Source organism: Syngnathus acus, chromosome 22 (genome assembly GCF_901709675.1).
Source record: "Syngnathus acus chromosome 22, fSynAcu1.2, whole genome shotgun sequence".
NCBI lineage: Eukaryota > Metazoa > Chordata > Actinopteri > Syngnathiformes > Syngnathidae > Syngnathus > Syngnathus acus.
In genome coordinates, this window is record NC_051106.1 from 1,362,561 (window position 1) to 1,384,725 (window position 22,165).

Genomic DNA, 22,165 nt, shown 5'->3' on the forward strand with positions numbered 1-22,165 from the left:
CTCTGTCCACTCGTAATGGACTCACACAACAGCTGCTCCACTCGTCCACAATCGGCCTTTTCACACTGCACTTAGTTTTACCGGGCCCTCTTCAGTCCGAACTGCGTATTCTAATTAATATTGCGTTTATGGAATGAGAATGAAGCAGATTGCTATATCTCTTTCAGGCTGCCACCATCTTGTCCTATACCGTTCTCTGCTGTTGACTTAAAGTGATGTCAACGTATTGCAATCGTCACTTTGGTTTTCTGGGGTTGGTCACGTGACGTTTCATTCATTTCGGCAGACAGTAGAGGCCAGTATGACCAAACGGCATTCTTATTCCATGGATGCGGTATTGATCGGAATCCCGTGTGTGGACGTCTCCACTCCGCCGAAATGACGTCGCATTTTCTTTCCCTGATTCCACGGCTAATGGCCATCAAAATGTGAGATGGTGCTCGGTTTTTGACGACGTTCTGCGCTCTGCTAAGTGCAGTGCACAAAGACCTTTGCAATTCACACTGCACTAAGCTCAGTGCAGCGGCCTCTTTGTCAGTGTGATGCGGTCCCGTCCCGCAGCGCTAATGAACTCAGACGTGAACTCTGCCTCCCCCTGCTGTCTTCTGCCCGCTTCCCGGACGAGTCTGTCGTCATGGCAACAAGCAGAGGGCTCGCTTTAGTGAAGTGATGACAGGAAAGCACCATCAACTGGCGAAAACATCGCAGGCAACAGCGTGTGTCGTGATTTGTGCGATGTTCTGATTCCACGGGCTCCGGTAGAACCCGACATATGGTCGTTCCTCAACGTTGTGTACGTCAGTGTTCCATAATGTTGTGTGCATCCGCATTCCAGAAGACTGTGACTCTCGTGCTGTTGTGTGTATCCGTGGGAATCGTTCTGATGTCCACAATGTGGTGTCAATATTTATGTGGCGGTTGATGCTCATCGTGGCTCCGTAATCCCATCCCGCTTTTGTCGTCTCGTCCGTTCTGCCATCTGCTTCCGAGTGTTGTGTGCTTCCGTGTTTGAGAAGACTTGCGTGTGGGCACCCCACAATGTTGTGTGTCCACATGTATGTTTCCAGGAAGCTGAGCTTACTCCAGTAGTCCTTTAAGAGTTGTTTTCAAAAAACCTTTCCATCCATCCATCCATTTTCCGAACCGCTCAGTCCCCACGGGGGTCGCGGGCGTGCTGGAGCCTATCCCAGCCGTCATCGGGCAGTAGGCGGGGGACACCCTGAACCGGTTGCCAAACAACCAGTCGCACTCGCACCTAGGGACAATTTGGAGTCTTCAATCGGCCTACCAAGCATGTTTTTGGGATGTGGGAGGAAACCGGAGTGCCCGGGGAGAACATGCAAACTCCGCACAGGGAGGGCCGGAGGTGGAATCGAACCCGCACCCTCCTAACTGTGAGGCGGACGTGCTACCCAGTGCGCCACCGAGCCGCCTCAAAATGCTTTTATTTTATATAAATTGTAACGTATCAGTGAAATAGTTTAATATCCCAAAAATGTGCGAGTCGCCTCCCACGTCTGCAGTGGAGTAAATCGACCCTCCCGGTGACTATTTACTCTGTTCGGGGGCGTAGAGAAGGCTGACAGCCAACTCCTTAAAGAGCCAGCTCCTGCCAAGCCCATTAATTACCTCTTTTAACACTTGACAAGTCAAGTAAACCTTCCGTGGACTTTTCTGGACTGTCAACGAGCTCAAGCACTTTGCAAGGCAGGCACAGGACGCTAAGAGTTAGCAGCACCCGCAAAATATAAACTTTTTAGTACTAGTGGCATCGCTGGACTCTTTCACTGAGAGAATTTGGGGAAAATTGACGCTTCAGAAATGAAACGGAAAATAAGGATCCCCCCCGCAATCCATCCTCCCCTTTCTGTGCTTTTTAAACAGAACAGCGCTGCAAGCAAAAGCTCAAAATTCAAACAAAACTGACATTTTTTTGTGAAATTTTGGGGCTGGCTTCTTCTTTTTTGCTGGCTCCCCTGTGCCGCTATGCTTCCTCTCGCAGGCCACTGGGGTACTGCGTCAAATTTGTTCTGCCTCTGTCACAATGGAAGCGTCATCGCCTTGTGACGTTTTCAGTGCACGACTAAGGGCTGCAAACATAACCGCCCACCGTGTGCGTGTGCGTGCGTGCGTGTGTGTGTGTGTGTGTGTGTGTGTGTGTGTGTGTGTGTGTGTGCGTGCGTGCGTGTGTTTAGCTGGTTGGGTCGGCAAGAACACAGGTGGATTGACTGAGGTTTGATGTAAATACGTGCCCCAAATAGATTTGGTCTCAATGAATTGGTTGTACGCCTCCTCAATGCAAGCGAGTGTGCCAAGAAACAAACATCAATGCACCTTTTCACACACGCAGACAGGCACCTATTGATTTTTTTCATTTTCTTTTGGGCTTTCACAAGTGCATTCTGTCGCCGGTGGTTTTTGCGTTGCTTGCGTCACAATTCTGAACGTGTAGATTTTATGTTCAACCAAGAACGCTGTAGATGTTGACCAACATTTGGAACACGGTTGAATCGCTAGAGCAAGAATGCTAAATTTCGAACATTTAGCATACGAAACCACCGATCAAATTTTAATCAGAGATGGCTTTGTGTCCCAATTGGATTTTGGTCCCTGATTAAAAAAAAAAAAGTTTTTTTGTGTGGATGTTTTCAATTTTCACCTCCACCTTGCGCAATACGGATTTTCCCATACATAGCTAACGTTTCTGAAGGGGGAAGAAAAGTATTACATACATTAGATTATTCTTTTTATATATATTATGAACACTTTTTGTACTAAACAAGAAACAAGGGCAGATTTGGAATCAGCGTAAAAAAAAATCAAGAGTGGTTGACTGGGTTGACGACGTTTGGCGACCAAGCCCCAAATTACAGCATTACTGTCAGACTGAGCGACTCCTCCTGCTTCTGCAATTCCTCTGCGGCCAAAAACCAGGAGATGTAACACTTCGACATCATGTGTCAAAGATGGTGGAAGGAGGAGCTTTGGCGTTTTGAGAGAATGTTCCTGGAATGTTCCACAAACATAAGTTGTGGTTTCAGGTTATTGTGGTGCGATGCCTCCATCTCGCGTTCATTGTGCAACATACAGACAGATAACACATGCGTTACAGCAATAAGCCTCTAGAGGGCGGTGTTGGCCCACGAAGAAGTTCCACTGACGAAACTGAAAAGAACTGTTACGCATTTTAATATTTAGTCGACCTAAGAAATATTTAAATAAAAGAACAATCGGATTTTTTTTTTGTAAGTACATTTACATTTTTATTATTTTTTTTTGTTAACGTCTGAGATAAGGTTCTTGTGTGGGCAATGTCTAAAAATGGATCACTATTACTGAGTTTATTTCTGGTGGCTTCTTGAATTTCTTTGGATGCAGCTTGTGAAGATTTTTCGGCCGACTTGATTTTGACAGGTTGGATTGAAAGCCAAAAATAATCCAATTTGGGTCAAACAATCCACTGGGTTAATTTGACCCAATTTTTTTGTAAGCCAAAATGGAGTCACTTTGTATAAAACAATGTAAACCTTTGACCATTTTACCCAAACATTATTTTGTTTTTTTGGAACCACGTGTTTTTTGAGTACGTGTTGAAAGTGTGCGCTTCTTTGCAAGACGCGTGCAGACACTTTAATGAGCGTTTCAAGAACAAACTTTAGTGCTGCCCCCCCAGCCCCCACGGGAGACATTTAAGCTGTCATCACGCCTCCCGTATTGCAACACGTCGTTCCGTTACAATGTCGTTGCTCCGCCGTAGCACTCCTTGCTGAGTGTAATTACATATCATTAGGAGTTAATTACCGTAATGTAAGGAGCACCTCATTAAATCTTGTCAAACTTTTAATATTTATCTGACTCGTGCACCGTTTTGCTTATACTCGCCGACTAAACGTACTCATAAAAGATTCATCTTGCTACTTCATTTCCTTTTTTTTAAGATTTAAACAAATGTATGGTATGGTGTGGCCGATTTGTGTTATTTTATTATATGATTGAGCACGATTAATGACTTTTTTAGGCAGTGATTGAGAGAAAGGAACATGAATAAAAACGACATGCAGTTATAGATTTGACCCCAGTTTTAATTTAAGTAGATTTATTTAAAATGTATTATGTTAAAAAATTTTAGTTTTTAATGACTTTTGAAACACTGAGTTAAAATATGTGTGCAGTTGTGTGTGTGATGTACTTTTCTCACACTTTAAAATTTCTCAAAAGTCACATACCTAGCACACATAACTTAAGAATTCAAATAACTGCTACTAAAAATATGGATATATATTATTATTATTTAAGTTAAATCAAATGTCATGCAAATGTCACACAAATTTCATATGGCATCATTTATTATTCAGACTTGACAATTACAGTTTACAGCTAAACCCTCCCCCCAACACACACACACAATAAAAAAAACAGATCTAATTTAGAATATGTATAGTGCTTAAGAAACGTTGGAGTTTGTTTTGGCACAAAGCCATCCTTTAGGCCCCTAGGCTAAAGTTTAGGGGTTTCCCTGCAAAAAGTTGGACGCGTGTCTTGACCACGCCCCTCGCATTGTGATTGGCTGACGAGTTTTTGGCTCTCAGGACTTATCCTGTAAAGTGTAACATATCTTTTTGTTCCTAATTTTTGTTTTAAAAGAAATATATAAAATCGCTTTAAAGTTTGAATTATTTTTCTTATTAATATTTATAATTTTACTTCCGCTAGGTATAATCAAATTACCCAAAATGGTATGTAGTGGGGGAAAAACAACTACAATATCAGCTCTATACTTTTAAAAAGTTTAATGTATATTTTTGTACTATTATTATTATTGTTGTTGTTGTTGTTGTAATTTATATACATAATTGGAAAAAATCTAAGACCAAAGATCCAGTCATTATTATTTGAATTGTCCAATTTCGTGCAACCTTAAAAACACATTTTGGGGATTTTTTTTTTTTTTTTTAAAGTTGGGAAAGTTTGTTTAGTCCACGTGGGGCTCAAGCCGAGTGAAAGCAAGCAAACCTGCCCTTGTTTCCCTGCGGGAGGTTCGACTCCAAAAGTGACCCCGGCAGACTTGCGCCGTGTCTTGACCACGCCTCCCTCGCCCGGTGATTGGCTGCCGAGCTTTTTGCCATCGGGAGCGTCAATACAATTCAAAGAAGTTGTGCACGGCGCTTGACACTTGTTGAGAGAACCGGAGAAAAGGAGAACACCTCTACCTCTGGCCGGCCGGCTCCGCTGCACACCCCTCTCCGGGAGTGATGATCGATCCCGAGTCCCACCGCCAAAACCACCTGAGCCAGCATCAGTCCTCCGCAGGCAAAGGCGCTCAGGAGGGCCCGGACATGGCCGTGTACTGCGACTCCCTTAGCGGCATGTACCACCACCACTACCACCATCATCATCATCATCCCTCTCAACAGCAACAGCACACGCAGCCGCAGCACACGCAGCAGCCGCCTCAGAACCTTCAGCCCTCCGCTCACCGAGCCGCTGGCTTCGGCCTGGGCGAGTACGGCTCCCCACCCAGCCCGTACCTGTGGGGCGTCAACCCGGCCCCGGCTGCGGCGCCGTACCTGCACGCCGGCAGCCCCTCCGCCCCCTTCGGCCCGCCGGGGTACGGCTCCCCGAGGCCGTTCCTGGGCGCCGGCTCGTCCGCCTTCGGCGGCCCGGAGCTGGGCTGGCTGTCAGTGGCCAGCCAGGAGGAGTTGCTGAAACTGGTGCGGCCGCCCTACTCGTACTCGGCGCTGATCGCCATGGCCATCCAGAACGCGCACGGCAAGAAGCTGACGCTGAGTCAGATCTACGCCTACGTGGCTGATAACTTCCCCTTCTACAAGAAAAGCAAGGCCGGATGGCAGAACTCCATCCGCCACAACCTGTCTCTCAACGACTGCTTCAAGAAGGTGCCGCGCGACGAGGACGACCCCGGTACGTGAACGCACCACCCGCTGTCACGCCACCTCAAGGGCCGCTTCCCTGACTTGCCCAGAAAATTGGAAGCGTCTATACTTGTCCAGCACAACATCCAACTTGACAGCTGTTCATGACGTGCAGGGGAGTCGCCTATCATCGTTCCAAACCCACCCGCGATTGGTGAAAATCCGCGATAAAGAGACCATACAAAACGTTTTTTTTAAAGTAGTTTACATTTTAAATTCACCCCCTGCACTTTCAGAAATATTGAGAAAAATGTGCAAACAAATAATGTAATTCTAAAACAAAATGTCCAAACATCTAGACAATTGCGGGAGTGTATTGTTGCCACCAATTTCACATTTAACGTGATAAGTTTCACAAAGCAACAATACTTATACACAATCAATACATATAAATATATATAAACTCAAATTAGACTCTTCAATTAAACACAAAAAAATATTTGTGTAAGTATGTAGGCGACGTTTACATCATTGAAAAGCCGAGTCTTAAATATTTTTACATCTAAAATTATTACACACAATACAATCCAAATTTATTCATTTAGCGCTTTCGCAACAGCTTTCGCCGTAACAAAGCACTTTACACAAACAAGTAACAATGCAGCAATACACCTCCATCAAGAGACATTTGAACCAGCCCAGTGAGGTACGGTTAAGCATCCTCAAAGTCCATCTTATTGTTTTTATTATAATGTAATGTAATTGTAATCCTGTTTATGCGCTGAATTGAAGGATGCACCATTGGAAAATGGCCGACAAGAACGCAGACTCCGGTCGAATGGCGTTTAAGACAAATGTGAATGTTTACACTCCAGGCAAAGGAAACTATTGGACGTTGGACCCCAACTGCGAGAAAATGTTTGACAACGGAAACTTCAGACGGAAAAGGAAGCGAAGGTCCGACCCGGCATCTACACCAGCGACCGCCAAGATGGAGGACGGCGCGCAGGTCCCTGCTCCCAAAGCCGCCAACAGCCCTCAGCTCCCGGGCCCGCCCTCGCCCTCCGACATGGACGCCCTGAGCGAGAGCCTCAAGACGCCGTCGACGTCGTGCTATAGCAACTTTTACAGCAGCATGTCCTCCTTGGGGGGAGCGGCGGCCCCCGGGAGCAGACAGGCGGGTCCGCTGGGCCTGCTCAGTGAGCTCTCCAGCAGGAACATTAGCGCCCTGCAGGCCCCATACCAGGCAGGCGCCCAGCAGGACCTGGCGGCGGCGTCCGAGCACGGCTGCGAGGCTGTGCATGTCAACCGCGGCGTGTACTACAACGCCTTGGGAGGGGGGCAGGGTGGACAGTTCAACAGCCACTTGTACAACGGCTTCAGCGTCAACAGCCTCATCTACCCCCGAGATGGGGCCGAACTATAGGAGGACGCCGCCGTCCTGGGCGACACTTCTCACACACGTGATCGGCGACAGCCAAAATCAGAAAGTCAACATTTCTGGTGTGTACCTAAGAGGTGTCTGGCGAATCAACAAGCACTTATCTCCCTTTGTTGATAAATGACATTAAAGACACTCGCTTGTAAATTGAGACGTGCGATGATGGTATGTTTCTTGCTCCCTTTGAAGCCTCTTTTGTTTCTTTAACATGGACAGCCCAGCGGGTCTTCTTTCAAAGTTCTGCCTTGGTATGACTAGCTTTGGCTGATAAAGTTTGATGATGTCAAACGTTGGCTTGATGTTGAATAGGTCGAGCGTTGGCCAGATAAACCTCACATAGTCAAGTTTTGGCTGGATAAAATTGGTTTGGATTTAGCTTTTGGCTAAATCGAGATTTGGCTGAATGAATATGGATATGTCGAGCTTTGCCTAGCGAGAGATCAGTTACTGTATGCCAACCTTTGGCAAGTTCGGATATGTCCAGTCAGACTTCCGTTTCAAGGCCACGACGAGGGCCGTGTCATTTCGTTGTCATTATTACCTGGTGTGAAGACGCAATGACCAAAAAACTTCAATGGCTGCCGCTTATTGAACTCGGGGAGGGTTAAAGAAATGCTCTGTGGTGGCCCAACATGTTCCAGCCTGCCAAAGTTGCCGTTTATTTTTTATTTTTTTGAGCAGGGAGCATGGTTGTGAGGGGGGGGGGGGGGGCGCCTCACGTTACCTCACATAGACGAGACGTCTCCGGTTCGCATGCAGTAACCTTGTGTTTTTTTTCTGTCTTTCTCTTATTGAGGCAACTTGATGACTGAAACGGGAGCACTGTGCCTCATATGAACAAACAAATAAAAATCTATTTTTTTAAATTATAGTTTGGAAATATTTATGCTATTTATACGGATAGGTGTTTTTTCTATTCTAGTTTGGCTTATGAAAATATATATATAAATATATGTATAGAAATTGTCTATGTATCGTTTGGTCTTTTTCTCAGGAGACAATCCTTCAACTTTTCAACTTTTTCAAAATGTACACGCACGGACAGGCAGTTCTAACTGTGATGATTTAAATAAATGTTCTGTTCTCATAACATCCACTTTGTTGTCATATTTCATCTGCTGTTGCTCCTCTCGTACGTTTTACGTTTAAGATGTTTGTTTTTTTTACATCCCAATTTTCTACACACAGGAAAATTATCGTTAAAAAAAATCAAAATAAACTGATTATTTTGTATACCTGGTGATGCAACAAAATAAAATCTAGAGTTAAAGTATGTACAATACAAATAATAGTTATTAATTAATTATTGGAAATAATCATTTGAAAATGTTCAAAATAGACTTACTTTAGAAGTGTAAAGTGTCGAACTGTAAATGATTCTACAACAATCTGCATTTAGTTGTTGAAAGAGTCTGTTTTAAGAGGATGTGCACACTTGCGCAAACATTAATGGTGGAATAACAATTTGCTCGTAGTTGTAAGTTTTACTAAATAAATTCAAGTTCAATTAAAAGCTACTTTTTCATAATGTGGCACTTGATGGATTTTGAAATATTCATCAATTGTCTTCATAATGGTCAGAAAATAGAAATTGGAAATAAAATGTCGATGAAATGAATTGATATAATCAAAGTAAACAAAATAAATAAAAGCAAATTTAAACATGACGTTGCTATGGTAAATTCTTGTCGTAATTCAATTTCTGTCTTTTTCGATAGAATTAATTTAAAAGTGAAGCCAAAAGCCAGTTGAGCTTTTGAGGTGTTGCTGACATGTTCCATTCGACTCGACGACAGAACAGAACCGACGTGGTGAGTACAATTATTTCTGAGTCACTGCAAAAATATGTGTGGTTTCGTTGCATTTAATTAAATATAATTATTAGTTGGAGCTCGCAGTCTAATGTTTCAAAGACATTTAGTGGGTCATTTGTCGTTGATTTTTTAGCAATTGAAAACGTTTCAAATGATCTTCGTTCCACGCCAACAAGATGTCTCCGGATGTCACGTGTGTGTTTTTTATGAAAACCACGACAAAACGGAGGCGGCTTTCGGCATAGTGGAAAGCAAAAGTTTGGCACAGCTCCAGCGAATTGGTCGCACGTCTTGATGGATGGCGGCGGGTAAAACAAAGGCGCTTTTGTCTTTTGTTTCGGCTCCTGCGTGCCCGTCTGTCTGTCCGTCCGTCCTCTTCCATCAATTAGGGCCTTGGCTTCTCACGTCTTGTTAGCCTTTGATGGTTAGCGTTAGCTGACACGCTGCGCTTGCCCCAGGCGTGGATTAAGAGCGCTTGCAAAAAAGATCCACGTGTTGACATTAAAAGACACGCTTAGTTAAACATTGGCGGATATCGCTTGCATCATTTCTACGTTAACTGATGCACAGGAAGATTTGCCGATGTTTCTTACCACCGCAGAGGAGCTGACTTGATGTCAGATTGTTTTGAGCCTCAATATTGGCAGGAGAACCCGATATCTTGAAATAAGACGACCGACTTTGAGTTATGGTGTCTGTACTCACCTGTCTATCCTTACTATTAGCCAAACAAGATTTAGACACAATTTGCGGGATAATGCAGAAAGCTGCACAATTACATTTTGAATCAACAGCATATTGGGTTACAAATGTAATGCTTTACATTTGTAACCCAATATACGTATAGATATATAAGGTACGGGCCTTCCTGTTCCCAGCCTGGCAGCAGTTTGGCTGAATAAGTGAATCTGCTGCCAACGTGGCAATTAGAGAAGATGCAGTGACCCAGGCTCCGTTTGACCACCTTCCATTGGTTCTGGGACATTGGTGACACCCCCCCCCCACTGCCGCCCACCTTCCTCATTTGGCAGCGTCCCCATCGGATGACGTTGAAAAGCGCCATTGTGGTGGTGGCTGGGAAGTGGCTGGAAATCGGGCCCGGTGTGACATTCTCGGGGGCAACGCGTAGGTCGGCGTCCTCGCAAGACCCCCGCCAGAGGTGTCACCATGTTCATGAGAATCGTATTTTGTGGGCAACAGAAAGAGACAATCTTGCGTCATAAATGATGATGAGATAAGGTGCCAGGAACCCCAAGTCCGCAGTGTGGGCTGTATAAGGGCCAGAACTTCAGTCTTCTTTTACAGAACTTCAGTGCCGTCCTGATGTTGATTTCCATCAGAAAGAACAAAAGCAGCTTTAATGAGAAATTGTCCTTTTTGCTCAGCAGGACATATGTCATATGATATCTGAATGTATCACGCATAGCTTTCTTAAGATGGAACTAAGAGCAATGAAAACAACAGGGGCCCCAAAATTGAACCCTGTAGAACACCGGAAAAAGCGCCTTGCAGCGGGTTAATGTCATCCACGTCACGGCGGAGGGCCTCCAGTTGTCAAATCTCGCGTCTGTGTGTGCGCGGCCGCTGGTTTCCATTGTGCGGGCGGCTGCAGGTGCGAGACACGCTTTGTTGATCATAATCCCCCCCGGCCAGCGCAGAAGCTTTGAGCGCGCTTGACGTAGCCCGAGCGGCGAGCCCTTTTGCTCTCCGGCCGCCGTGCCGCCACCGTCTCCCGCTGCTGCTCATGGGATCCGACAGGCGGAAAAATAATGAATAACACCTTCACCCGGAGATGACCCGGCTCCAATTCGCCGGCTCCGCACGACGGCTGGAGCCACTTAATTGAGCCATGCTGGATCAAATCCTTCCCTGATTCGCCCGCCCCGTCAAGACGCTTCCTGCGCGTTCCCGCCTTTACCTTGGAGTGCAACTGACCTTTTTTCCGAATTTTTGGAAGCCATGCACGTGATTCCCAACAATGGGCTGTGGGAAATGATCGAATTTTGCTTAATCGGTATGAAAATTATTTATTCTCTACATTTAATGTTTTTGTCTTTGTAAATTAATTTTGTATGTGAGCGTTGGGGTTAGGGTTAGGGTTAGTATGTGTATGCTACATAATTAGCCGCTGGCAGGACATGCGGTTTCAAATCCAGATCAGATAAAACCACCAAAATTCAAACATAAATAAACAAACCAAAGTATAAAAGAATGAAGAGTGGTGTGCATCAATCCCTTTGTGCCGGACAAACTGGCCGACTATTTACAGTAAAGTACAACCGCAGCGTCGTGCACGCGCTTGCGCCAACAAGTAAACAGCATGGTTAGCGCGTAGCGAGGCGTGTTTGGGGTTTGTTCCTGATGTGTTTCCCAACAGCCGGTGGGTGGGCGGACTCTCAAATCTTGTGGGGTGTGATCCCTGTATCCCGTCGCGGTGGAATGCGCATCGTTGGCCTCATGGGCGCACCCCCTGCCTGACCATCCCACCGCACACACACACGCACGCACGCACGCACGCACACACACACTTTTAATTGGGGCCTCCAGATCACACGGTCACTTTACACTGCGTAATAAGCTATTAGCCCCCCCTCCGCGTTAATCGACATGGACGTGGCCATTGTGTGTGAGCGGGACTGTTGTTGGTCGGGCTGTCCACGCCCAGGTCTGGTCTCGTAGGAGGACAGGGTTGCAGGGGCGGCGGGATGGCCTGTATTGACGGAGGTAAACAGAAATGGGGGTGTCCGCTCGGGGGTCAAGTTGAGGCAAGCCCGTACTTGTTGCCCCCCAGGAAACAAGAAAACAAACTGTAACACCCTCGGTGCAGTCATCTTGCTTTGACAAAAATATGACTTTGCGCCTCGCTCGGCGACAACACACAACCGAGGGAGCCCCTCGGATACGACCCTCCCCCTACCCGCTGCCTTCATGGTGTTGCGGTGCATTGTGGGACTGAGAAACCTATTTCAAACCAAAAGTTGGACTTCCTGTGCCTTTTAGGGCACAACTACTTGAGTCTTTTAAGCACTGTGAAGTCTCCTCAACATGTCTACCAAATTTCATGTTGCGACACCAAACTGGCTTTGTGGGTTGGATTTTGGAAAAACAAATTGTTCACTTGGAGGAGGTGCTCCCTAGCCAAAAACAAACCTTCAAACCCAAAGTCCAGACTTCTTGATTCTGTTCAGGCATGGCTCTTGGAGACATTTTGTGGGTTTATTCATAACAGACAAATCTACCCAATTTAATGTCAAACTGGCTTTGGGGGCTGATTTTTTTGAATGGACATCGTAACCTACAAATGGCACTGTGGGGGCAGAAAAGTCCAGCAGTGTGTCACTATGGGGATAATTGCTAACACACACACACACACACACACACACACACACACACACACACGCACACACACACGCACGCACACACTTTCTCCATCCAGGCTCTAATCCAGCCCCCTCTGAGCTTGGGGTCTCGGGGAAAAGTTCATCCAGAGGGCGAAAGCAGCCTCCATGGTAAAGTGGGAACGGGGTGATTGGCGGGGGCAGGGATGCTGTGAGGGGGGTTACCAGTCGGGCGACATTCTGAACAGCTTCACGTCAGCGCATGGGGAGGAGCTTATTGGTTTTGGGGGTTCATCTGGGTTCAATACCCTGAGGTTACGGCAGGGCAAGAACAATTCTAACCACAGATGGACAATGTCAGTCAAAATGTTTTTTTATCCCTCACCAGTTTCCCGCTAGAACTTTTCACACGGCAAATTTTCACGTCCCCTCCCCTTTCGCGACATTGGCTTTGATGGGCACTGTGAAAGGGGACTTTGTAGCCCTACTTTGCCTTTTAACAGTTACTTTCTACGCAGCAATTTGCGGGTTGCCTTGTCCAAGCTGGAAAACGGTAACCCGCAACCACCCCTTTACTGCAGGTGCAATCTAAGGCCAACCGTGACGCTCTGTCAGCTTCGCGGCAAGCCAGCAATGGTGGTGGGGGGCGATGGGGGTGGGAGAGTGCGCTTCCTCTGCTGCTCGTTTGGACAGAAAACTGGAACGCTGCCGAGGGCGGCCAAGCGGGCCGGGGTCGGGGCACGCAGCAGGGGGGACAGCCCTGAACTCGAGATGACCAATACTCATTGGGCCGTGCACCAGCCCACCAACATCCCCCTTCTCGTCCCCGCTTCTGCCAGCCACTCATCTGATTCTCTTTGATCGGCTGAGGCTGTCCGGATTTCTCCGGATCAACCCTTCAAACATTCCGACAGACTTGGCGCACCTCCTCTTCCTGCACACATAAACAAAAATTCTGAATCGGACAATCCTTTCAATCAGTTTTGGTGCACACCCTGACCCAACACCCGCCTCAAAAATACAAGAAAGGCCTGACCGATTCATCAGCCACTTGATATATAATCGGCAAAAAAATGGCTGATTTTTCTTCAATCAGTTCTTGTAGTATTATTCTGCCAAATAGCAGAATCTCAAAAATAAAAAATCGTGAGGGGGTGCGCCCGACACGGCAGCTAATAAGGGAACCTGTGATAGAGCGACGTCCCGGTGGGTAATTACAGCAAAGGGTGTCTTGTTTGTGGTGATTCATGCTGCTGCGCGGTGTCATTTGCCTGTCAACACATTGCTAACACTTGAAACAGGAAGAGGAAGCCTTCCTCAATTAATGCCGTCACCTCATACTGTGTGAGCGCATTTTCTCTGGGGTGGCCAACGTTTTACAATCGAATCATGCGCGCAAGCCAACTGCTTTTTGTTGAATTATAAATTTAAATGCTAAAAGGTGGCCTAGTGGTAGAGTGTCCGCCTTGAGACTGGAAGGTTGTTGGTTCAAACCAAAGACTATAAAAATGGGACCCATTGCCTCCCTGCTTGGCACTCAGCATTAAGGGTTGGAATTGGGGGGTTAGATCACCAAATGATTCCCGAGCGCGGCACCGCTGCTGCTCACTGCTCCCCTCTCCCCCAGGAGATGGTTCCAAATCACACGGGGATGAGTTAAATGCAGAGGACAAATTTCACCACACCCAGATGTGTGTGTGACGATCATTGGGACTTTAACTTTTAACTTAAGTTGAGAGCGTCTGCGTAATGTTATGCTCGCATGTGATGTCGCCTCATCTTGTGCTAGCTTAGCGCTCGGGTATTCTTTAGGCTTGTATGCTAGCTGATAGTATTGTTTGTGTTCAATAATGTTCCGAGGGAACAGTCTCTTATGTAATATTTCCATTGCTGACGACTAGATGACAAAGTGTAAACATTCATTTATTCATATTTTGTACTGCTTATAGTCATGAGTGTCAACAAAGTGTAATGTGAAAACTGGAAGCCTAGTTTTTACTGAAGATGACTCAATCAATCAAATTCTTCTTACAGAAAGCAACTGCTGTGCATTTTTGCCCATGATGATTGATTTATATTGTTTGTTAGTTTAATTTGTTGACTGTAAATGCTCAGGCACATTCATAGCTGTCTTTGCCTTGTACGCAGACTCCAGTGAAGAAAACTTCCCAGCATGCACCTCCTGGAACAAGTCGGCCTCGCAGCCACGAGACAACACACGAAGCAGACATCAAAAGGCAGGTGGAGTGAAACCATGAAATTACACTCAAGGTGTCAATTACACCTTAAAAGTCAGGCAAGATGGGGCCCGTCGCTGGAATCAGAACAAAAATACGAGAGGAACCCAAGGGGCGGCAACGTTGCTAATTCCTCAGTTTAATCAGAGGTCCTGAACGCCTCGTCCGACGGCGACTCCACTTATGAGGGCTTTTCCTCCTCCGGGCTTCTTCTGCTTCCACTGAAGGAGGAACACTTTTCTTCTCCTGCCTCCCTCGCTCACTCACCCACTCACTCGCTCACACACCCTTTTTTATGACTTGTGATTAATGGACGTGTGTAATGAAGCTTAAATGCTGCTCAACATCTCATTTAGTGGCGTTTCAAAGAGGTTCCAAGTGCATTTAGCGTAACTTGGAATCCAATTTTTTTTCCTCCCACATAGGAAGTGATGGATCTGGAAACAATGTGCTCCGGGGCACAATTTTAGCCATCATAAAAGCAACGTTTAAAGTCATTTTTAAATGGCTCGTAACTGTCAGACAAGTGTAAAAAGAAGCAAGCCGCTGTTCTTGCTAAAACGAAGAAAACACGAATGAATAACCCATAAAACAACCTGAATGTTGAGTACAACTCCCTCAAAAAAAGGTTGTTTTGTGGATTATTGACGTAACTTCCAGACAGAGCAAGTCAAAGACGACGTCTGACATTTGTCGACAAGTGAGGTGGGGAAAAAGAAGCCCCATCGTTTTTCTGTCGGCACTTACGTGCACGCGTGTCTACGTGTGCACGTAAATAGTCCGAGCGCTTTCGTGACGGAATTGTCACACCAAATAGGCTGCATGTTCGGATTTTTTTTGCAAAACAATTGTGTAGTTTTTTCTTGATGTACGTCATATCAGTCGCACATTTTGAACATGAAGCAATCGCACAGGAACGAGCAGACAGGTTTTTATCATTTACCAGCGCTAACAGAGCAGTCTTTTTGAGGGCCCTCTTTGCACAAGTCCCACCACCACGAATATTGAACGTTGTCATTGTCATTTGTGTAGACTCTACAACAGAAAGAAATGTCAACATTGAGAGCAGCATTGCGCCACCACATCGTAAGCCTTCACTATTGTCTTTTCTAATCTACATTACAGATGTCAAACTAATCATACCTGTCCATGGTCTTCTTGGAAACATTCATGTCTTCAAATCAGCCCCTTCCAACACAAGACTGCTATGCAATCTGTATATAACAAATTATGAACAGTGTCTCACAAGAGTGGAATTAAGTGTGGGCAAAACTGAATTGAGGCCTTATTTTCTTGTAAATCAAGCAAAAAATAACTGAAAAGTCAGTAAGTAAGTAAGGACAGCATTTCAACCAAACAGAACCCTACAGGTTCCATTTGTAAGCTGTCAAGAGCGAAGGGGGGACCATTACATCAAATATTTTGACAAACCGATTCCAAGCTTAATCGTCTGTCATTCAGTCTTGCATCCTGTTTGTCATTTATTTCCTTGGACATCATGTCAAAGGTCTCCAGATCAGTCATGGGCAACCGTCCACTCTCTGCGTCACATTATGAATGAGAGTTGAGGCTCCTCAGCCCAGGGATTGTCAGAAGGGGCTCCACGATGACCTTCAGAAACTCTGAGAATAAACAGAAATAGAAATAACATACTCACTTAAATTACTGCAGATACGACTTATACGAATTATTAATGCCTACAAAACAACAACAACAAAAAACCACTTTCTTACTTTTCCCTGTCATGGGCGTTTCACACTCACTTCCTAACTGTTGAAGAATGAAATAAATGTTAGCTGCAAGATTTAAATGAACCATTTTCCAATTATAAACTTTGCCCTGTTTGAAAAAAATGATGGCATTCTGTCTGTGCCTTTGAATGTGGTGCAATTTCATTTGGCTGTTGTACATATCCAATAAGGTTATTTTAGTATTACTGTGTAGGAATAATATTGCTGACAAGTTATAAATGCAAGTTCGATATTGAAGATTGCAATCACAACATACACTCTTTGCATAGTCTCGACAGTAGCTATGCATACATAAGTATATTCAAACCACCAATAACGTATCAATTTCCAAAGATAACACAAGGAAGTTGTGATTACTTCTACAATCAAGAATAATTCTAAAATCAATCTGTACCTTGTGGAGTCCGGTCAGTTTTTAATACAGATGCTCCTCTTTTCTCCAGGCTTGGAGTCTGAAAAAGAGAGAAACGGAAAAAGAAGTTGTCTGATTTGACAAGTCACCCATTAACCGCTGTTAATCACATGACACAACACAATTTTAACTTTTGAAGTGATTTGCCTTAGAGTTCCAAGCCCTGTTGAGCGCAAAACAAAGTTAGGTGCACATTTTAATGACATCGGGAAGATAAAAACATACCTTTTCACGTGCCACTCCTTGAGCTAAATCTGGAGTCGTAAATCACTACATGGGTGAAAAAGTGAAATTACATCTTTGCCATGCCATCAGAAAATCTCAAATTTGTGATCTATACTTACTGTTTGATCTTGTTTTTTTTCTTATAGTAGCCATGGTGATTTTTTAAAGCGAGCTGCTGACATCTGCAAAAGCAATGCCATTATTTACATTAGATTTGAAATCACATCCATCCATTTTCTATACCGCTTGTCCTCACAGGGGTCGCGGGCGTCCCGGAGCCTATCCCAGCAGTTATCGGGCAATAGGCGGGGGACACTCTGAACCGGTTGCCCGCCGATCACAGGGCACACAGAGACGAACAACCATCCGCACTCGCACTTACACCTAGGGGCAATTTGGCGTGCTCAATTGGCCTAAAAGCGTGTTTTTTGGATGTGGGAGGAAACCAGAGTGCCCGGAGAAAACCCACGCGGGCACGGGGAGAACATGCAAACTCCACACTGGGAGGGTCGGAGGTGGAATCGATCCGGCACCCTCCTAACTGTGAGGCGGACGTGTTAACCAGTGCCCCACCGAGCCGCCTCTTGTCAAAAATAACATTAGCTTTTTAAATGTAGCCAATCATACCGTTATAAACTCCCAAACTTGACTGACTCAAACGTGTGTTCTACATGATTTTATTGAAAACAAGCTGGTACTGTCTACCGTATGGCATCGGTTTCCGGTTTCCACTCAAGGCGTGCGCGCTCCCGCGGGATACAGATTTCTACTTTGGAACAACACCTGACAGCCGAGCTTCTTGCTGCCTGCTCGCGGCAAACACTCACAGATACAACATGAGAAAAGAGAAGACGTCACTTTCTGTCTATTTGAGTTTATGAAAGTTTTGCAAAATAGTTTGCCGTGATGTCACTAAAGTTCGCAGCAAAGTGACGCCCGCGTTGCCCCGACTCATCCGCCGAGCTGCTGTCAGCAGCACCTGCACTTTCTGTCATGTGACCTGGCGCCGCCACCTGAGGGCCAATCACAGCTCACGGTGAGACCGCGCCTTATACGCGTGCGTGATTGCGTGCGCGCGCGCGTGTGTGTGTGTGTGTGTGTGTGTGGTTGCCACTGTCTGACTCGTCTGAACATGAAAACAGCGAGAGGGAGAGAGAGCGCGCAAACCATCGGGCGTTAAGCACTTCAAATAACGACTTGATGCCAGACCACACACGTGGAACACATGCGCGCGCGTACAAACTGAAAACAACATCACTGCTCAATGCTCACGTCTGTGAGCTGATTTTTATTTTTCCTGTCAGTTGAATTGAATGCTGTTTTTTCACATGTTGTTCTTGTTCCAGCCCACAGAGGGCAGTCTAGTGTTGTGTAAGATTTGCGGGATTTCTAAAGGCTCAAATTTGTCTAAAGTAATGGCAACAAAAGTGAGCAGGCTCAAAGTGTCAATATTTGGAGCTATCTCTCATGCAGTGCTGCATGAAAACTCCCACTTGAGGAAGCCCTGAGCTATTCAACTGGCTTTGGGCCCCAAGATATGCTGGGACAGTCCGTACTGTTACACTTCTTTTGCTACTCTCTGGACATGGTCACATTTCTCAGTGCTCCTCTACTTCCTGTCCAGAAAAACAAAAATGTCTGTTTCTCGGGTCTTGAAGTACTTCATGGTTGTCTGATAGCGACATGAAACGTCTGCCAAATGTGAGGGACGTCGACAGTTGGCCAAACTTACTTGTAGAAACGCAGGAATTAATTTTTTTGCCATTCTGTTGTTTACGTGCTTCTCGAGTTGAGTTATGGCTTGCGCTTTCCTGTTTTTCTCATTGTATTCCCGAAAAGGGACAAGAGGAGGAGCATGAACTCCCACGTCCTCCCCGAAAGCCTCTAAAACATCCCAGCTGTGCACATTTGTAAGTTGAAGTTCGACCATGCTGGGCGATAAGACGCTGGCGGCTGCGGGGATCTTTTTGGTGGGGCTCTTCTCGCTCGGTAAGTCGGTCAAGGCGCAGACGGACGTGTCGTTCTTTGGGCATTGGGCTGACGTGTGTTCTCTGCGTTCAGGGGAGGGCATCATCGGGGGCAGGGAGGCAGCGGCCCACTCTCGGCCTTACATGGCATCCATCCAAGTGGCCGAGGGAGATGGGATGAAGCACGAGTGCGGAGGCTTCGCTGTGGCCGACCAGTGGGTGATGACGGCTGTGCACTGTCTGCCCACAGGGTGAGATTCTGCAGCTTCTTTAAAGTTGAAAAGCACCCACAAGATCGGCTGGCAATTTTTCCAGTAATATCACGATACCGACGTTTAGAAATGGGCATAGTCAAAGAAAAATGGAGGAATTGTATTTAACTTTATTTTATTTTGTTTTATTTTATTTTATTTTGGGATTGCTGGGTCTCCATCTGAACAGAGCCAACGGCAGAAAGGTTGTCCTGGGCGTTCACTCGCTGAGTCAAGCTGAGGACACCAAACAGACGTTTGAGATCCTGGAGCTCCACAGTCACCCTCAGTACAACCCGGACAACTACGACAACGACATCGCTCTCATCAAAGTAAGCCTGCCTCCTGGAAAATCCCCTCTCATGATGGTCCAACCGAGTTATTTCGATCGTAGCTGGACCGCCCGTTCAACGCCTCTGAGTCGGTCAAGTCGGTGGCCTTCCTGCGAGCCGGCGGCGTCAACCCCGGCACGGATGCCGAGGTGGAGACGGCCGGTTGGGGCTCCCTGGACAACCTGGGCTCCAGACCCGACATGCTGCAGGAGGCGCTCATCCAGGTGGTGAGCTCCACCCGCTGCCGACGGAGCGACTACTTTGGCAGGAAGTTCACTACCAACATGATATGCGCTCACAAGCTGTGCCCGGAGCCTTGCAACCAGCCGCACAAAATGGAGGACTCCTGTGACGTGAGTGGACGGACAAACTGGATTGATAAGATCAAAAACGGCTCTCGTGTTCGGAATTCCTCATTTTCACGGTTTATGACGGTTGCTTGGCAAGTCATTGTATGAAAACAAAGAGCTCAACATGAACCCCTCCCCCCCCCCCCCAAAAGTTCTAACCTCTTCACTTTTGAATTTAGTTTTTGCCACGTGTTTTTAGGGCGACTCCGGCGGTCCTCTGCTCTACAACGGCGTGGTGGTCGGCATCACGTCCAACGGTGGCAAAAAGTGTGGCCAGATCAAGAAACCGGGCATCTACACGATCATCTCGCACTACAGTGAGTGGATCGATGGCGTCATGGGCCTTGGGCCAGACGCCTGACCATGCAATAGTAACGCTCACATAATTAGCAGCACTTAACGCTTTCACGTTGTCTCGTTGTTGCAGCACGAGCAGACGAGAAAATGCAGCCATTAAATGTCAATGACACAAAAGGCCAGTCTTGTTTGTTAATGGTCATATCTGACACATATTGAATCAAATCCACAAAATGGCTACAACCTAATCCTCTATGAGCAGGAAGTTGTCCTCCCAGGCTGCTCACTCGGTGCCTGCCATAACTTTCTTCCTGTCCTGGAGCTCCTGTGTCGAGAACCTCTTGATGACGTGTCCCCGTCCTCCGTGGGCCGCCGCCAGCTTGTCTATGCCCACCATCAGCTCCCTCACCTGGGGGTAACTCAGAGCGTCGTGGGGAGCGGCGAGGCTGAGCTCGTAGTAGCGGCTGCCGCAGCGTCGGAGCAGCTCGCGGAGCGCCGCGTGGGCCCCTGCCACGTAGTGGTGGACCCTCTGAGAGCGCTTGGGCTGCTGCTGATCCATGTGGACGAACAGCACCATTGCATGTTCCGAGGCGTCCCTGCCAAAGACCTTGTGCAGGTGTGCCAGCATCAGGCTTTCACACTGGGTGAAGCGGCCCACCTGGAGAACCAGCAGGTAGACGTGGGGCCCTGGGAGCGCCAGAGCCACGCAGTCCTTCACCATCTCCAGATTCTCCACGCCGTCTTCGTCCCACAGCTCAGGAGTGTCCACCAGAACCAGCCTCCTGCCCGGCCCACGGATTTCCCGCCGGGCACACGACAGGGTGGGCTGGGTGGTCTCGCGGTCTGACCCGGAATCAGGGTAGCGGTTACCCGCTTGCGCCGAGATGATGTTGAGGGCCGACGTCTTACCACTGCCGGACAAGCCCAGCAGCACCACGGACAACTTGCTTGGGTCGTCTACAAACAAAACCAAAAAGGTTTATTGTTGTTAATTCCTGTGCGATTGTGTTAGTTTGTCTACTTGCCCGTTAGTTTCATTTGCCATAACTTGCCACATGACTTGCAGCAGAATATTCTCAATGTAATGCGCATGACTGCCACCTAGAGGACTGAAGTGGACTAGTCGGTAATATTGAAAAACAATTCCACTTTGGGGTCCAGATTTAGTCGTTGTTTAGCAAGGCAAGAAAATTAGTCGTATCTTCTTGGATTAGTTACTACCGTCATCGGGCTTGTTGTGGAGTTGCAAGGTGGCCTGGTGGCTGATCACAGCCTCTTCCAGGCTCTCCTTCTTGGCCTCGTAGCACCTCCTCTCAGTCGCCTCCTGACGCCTTTCCTCGGTGTGCTTGGCCCTAAGCTCCTCGACCTCCTTGGCTCTGCGCTCCTCTCGCTGCACCAACATCTGCCCGCAGACCTTGGCTTTTTCCCCGGCCTCGCGCGCTTTCTGTCTCAGCAGCTCAATGGCCGTGTCCTCGGTGCTCCTGCGCTTGGCCTCGTGCAGCATGGCCACCGCCGCCGCTGTTCTCGGCCAGCGAGTAGTTCACCATGCTGACCAGGGCGCCGACTTTTTCCCTGGTCGCCGACGCGGTGAGGCGGCAGTAGCGTCCGTCGCAGGCATTTATCAGCTCCAATAGGGCGTCGTCCAGCATGTCCACTGTCTTCCCGTCTTCCAAAGAGACCACCACCAGGTACTTGATGGCTTCAGCTCCAAAGTGAATTTGAAGGAGCTTCACCAGGTGCATTTGCCCCGCCGTGTAAAGTCCACCCCGGATCAAGAGCAGGAAGGCGGCGATCCCGTCTGCGTAAGACTCAAAGTGTCCGCTCACGGCCTGGCCGACAACCTCGTCTGTGGCGTCTTGCAGGAGGTCGGCACGGTG

The 22,165-nt window shown here is 47.1% G+C and overlaps 3 protein-coding genes and 1 long non-coding RNA gene across 4 annotated transcripts; 2 read left to right on the forward strand and 2 right to left on the reverse strand.

The window, feature by feature from the left end:
* The first annotated feature begins 5,153 nt into the window (after positions 1–5,153).
* On the forward strand, positions 5,154–8,383 carry foxi2 (forkhead box I2). Its single transcript, XM_037242386.1, has 2 exons — positions 5,154–5,922; positions 6,749–8,383. The coding sequence occupies exons 1-2, from the start codon at positions 5,253–5,255 to the stop codon at positions 7,297–7,299; spliced, it is 1,221 nt and encodes a 406-aa protein (XP_037098281.1). The 5' UTR covers positions 5,154–5,252; the 3' UTR covers positions 7,300–8,383.
* Positions 8,384–16,164: 7,781 nt separating this feature from the next.
* Positions 16,165–17,175, reverse strand: LOC119116750. The gene is made up of 4 exons (XR_005096335.1): positions 17,092–17,175; positions 16,849–16,906; positions 16,437–16,473; positions 16,165–16,325 (listed from the first exon to the last, which is right to left on the reverse strand). It is a non-coding gene; the product is annotated as an uncharacterized LOC119116750 (long non-coding RNA).
* A 1,750-nt stretch (positions 17,176–18,925) lies between these two features.
* On the forward strand, positions 18,926–20,465 carry cfd (complement factor D (adipsin)). Its single transcript, XM_037242425.1, has 5 exons — positions 18,926–19,080; positions 19,153–19,309; positions 19,500–19,641; positions 19,704–19,994; positions 20,191–20,465. Exons 1-5 carry the CDS (start codon positions 19,020–19,022, stop codon positions 20,350–20,352), a joined length of 813 nt encoding a protein of 270 aa, XP_037098320.1. The 5' UTR covers positions 18,926–19,019; the 3' UTR covers positions 20,353–20,465.
* LOC119116724 (GTPase IMAP family member 7-like) lies at positions 19,515–21,810 on the reverse strand. The gene is made up of 2 exons (XM_037242412.1): positions 21,510–21,810; positions 19,515–21,245 (listed from the first exon to the last, which is right to left on the reverse strand). Exons 1-2 carry the CDS (start codon positions 21,790–21,792, stop codon positions 20,572–20,574), a joined length of 957 nt encoding a protein of 318 aa, XP_037098307.1. The 5' UTR covers positions 21,793–21,810; the 3' UTR covers positions 19,515–20,571.
* Positions 21,811–22,165: the final 355 nt, after the last annotated feature.

Excerpts from the sequence above, each read along its gene's own strand:
- foxi2 (XM_037242386.1), top strand. The coding sequence starts at position 5,253 with ATGATCGATCCCGAGTCCCACCGCCAAAACCACCTGAGCCAGCATCAG. Across the intron at positions 5,923-6,748 it reads GCGCGACGAGGACGACCCCG|GCAAAGGAAACTATTGGACG; the intron begins GTACGTGAACGC and ends TTTACACTCCAG.
- cfd (XM_037242425.1), top strand. The coding sequence starts at position 19,020 with ATGCTGGGCGATAAGACGCTGGCGGCTGCGGGGATCTTTTTGGTGGGG. Across the intron at positions 19,642-19,703 it reads ACGACATCGCTCTCATCAAA|CTGGACCGCCCGTTCAACGC; the intron begins GTAAGCCTGCCT and ends TTTCGATCGTAG. Across the intron at positions 19,995-20,190 it reads AAATGGAGGACTCCTGTGAC|GGCGACTCCGGCGGTCCTCT; the intron begins GTGAGTGGACGG and ends ACGTGTTTTTAG.
- LOC119116724 (XM_037242412.1), bottom strand. The coding sequence starts at position 21,792 with ATGCTGCACGAGGCCAAGCGCAGGAGCACCGAGGACACGGCCATTGAG. Across the intron at positions 21,246-21,509 it reads CCACAACAAGCCCGATGACG|ACGACCCAAGCAAGTTGTCC; the intron begins GTAGTAACTAAT and ends TTTTGTTTGTAG.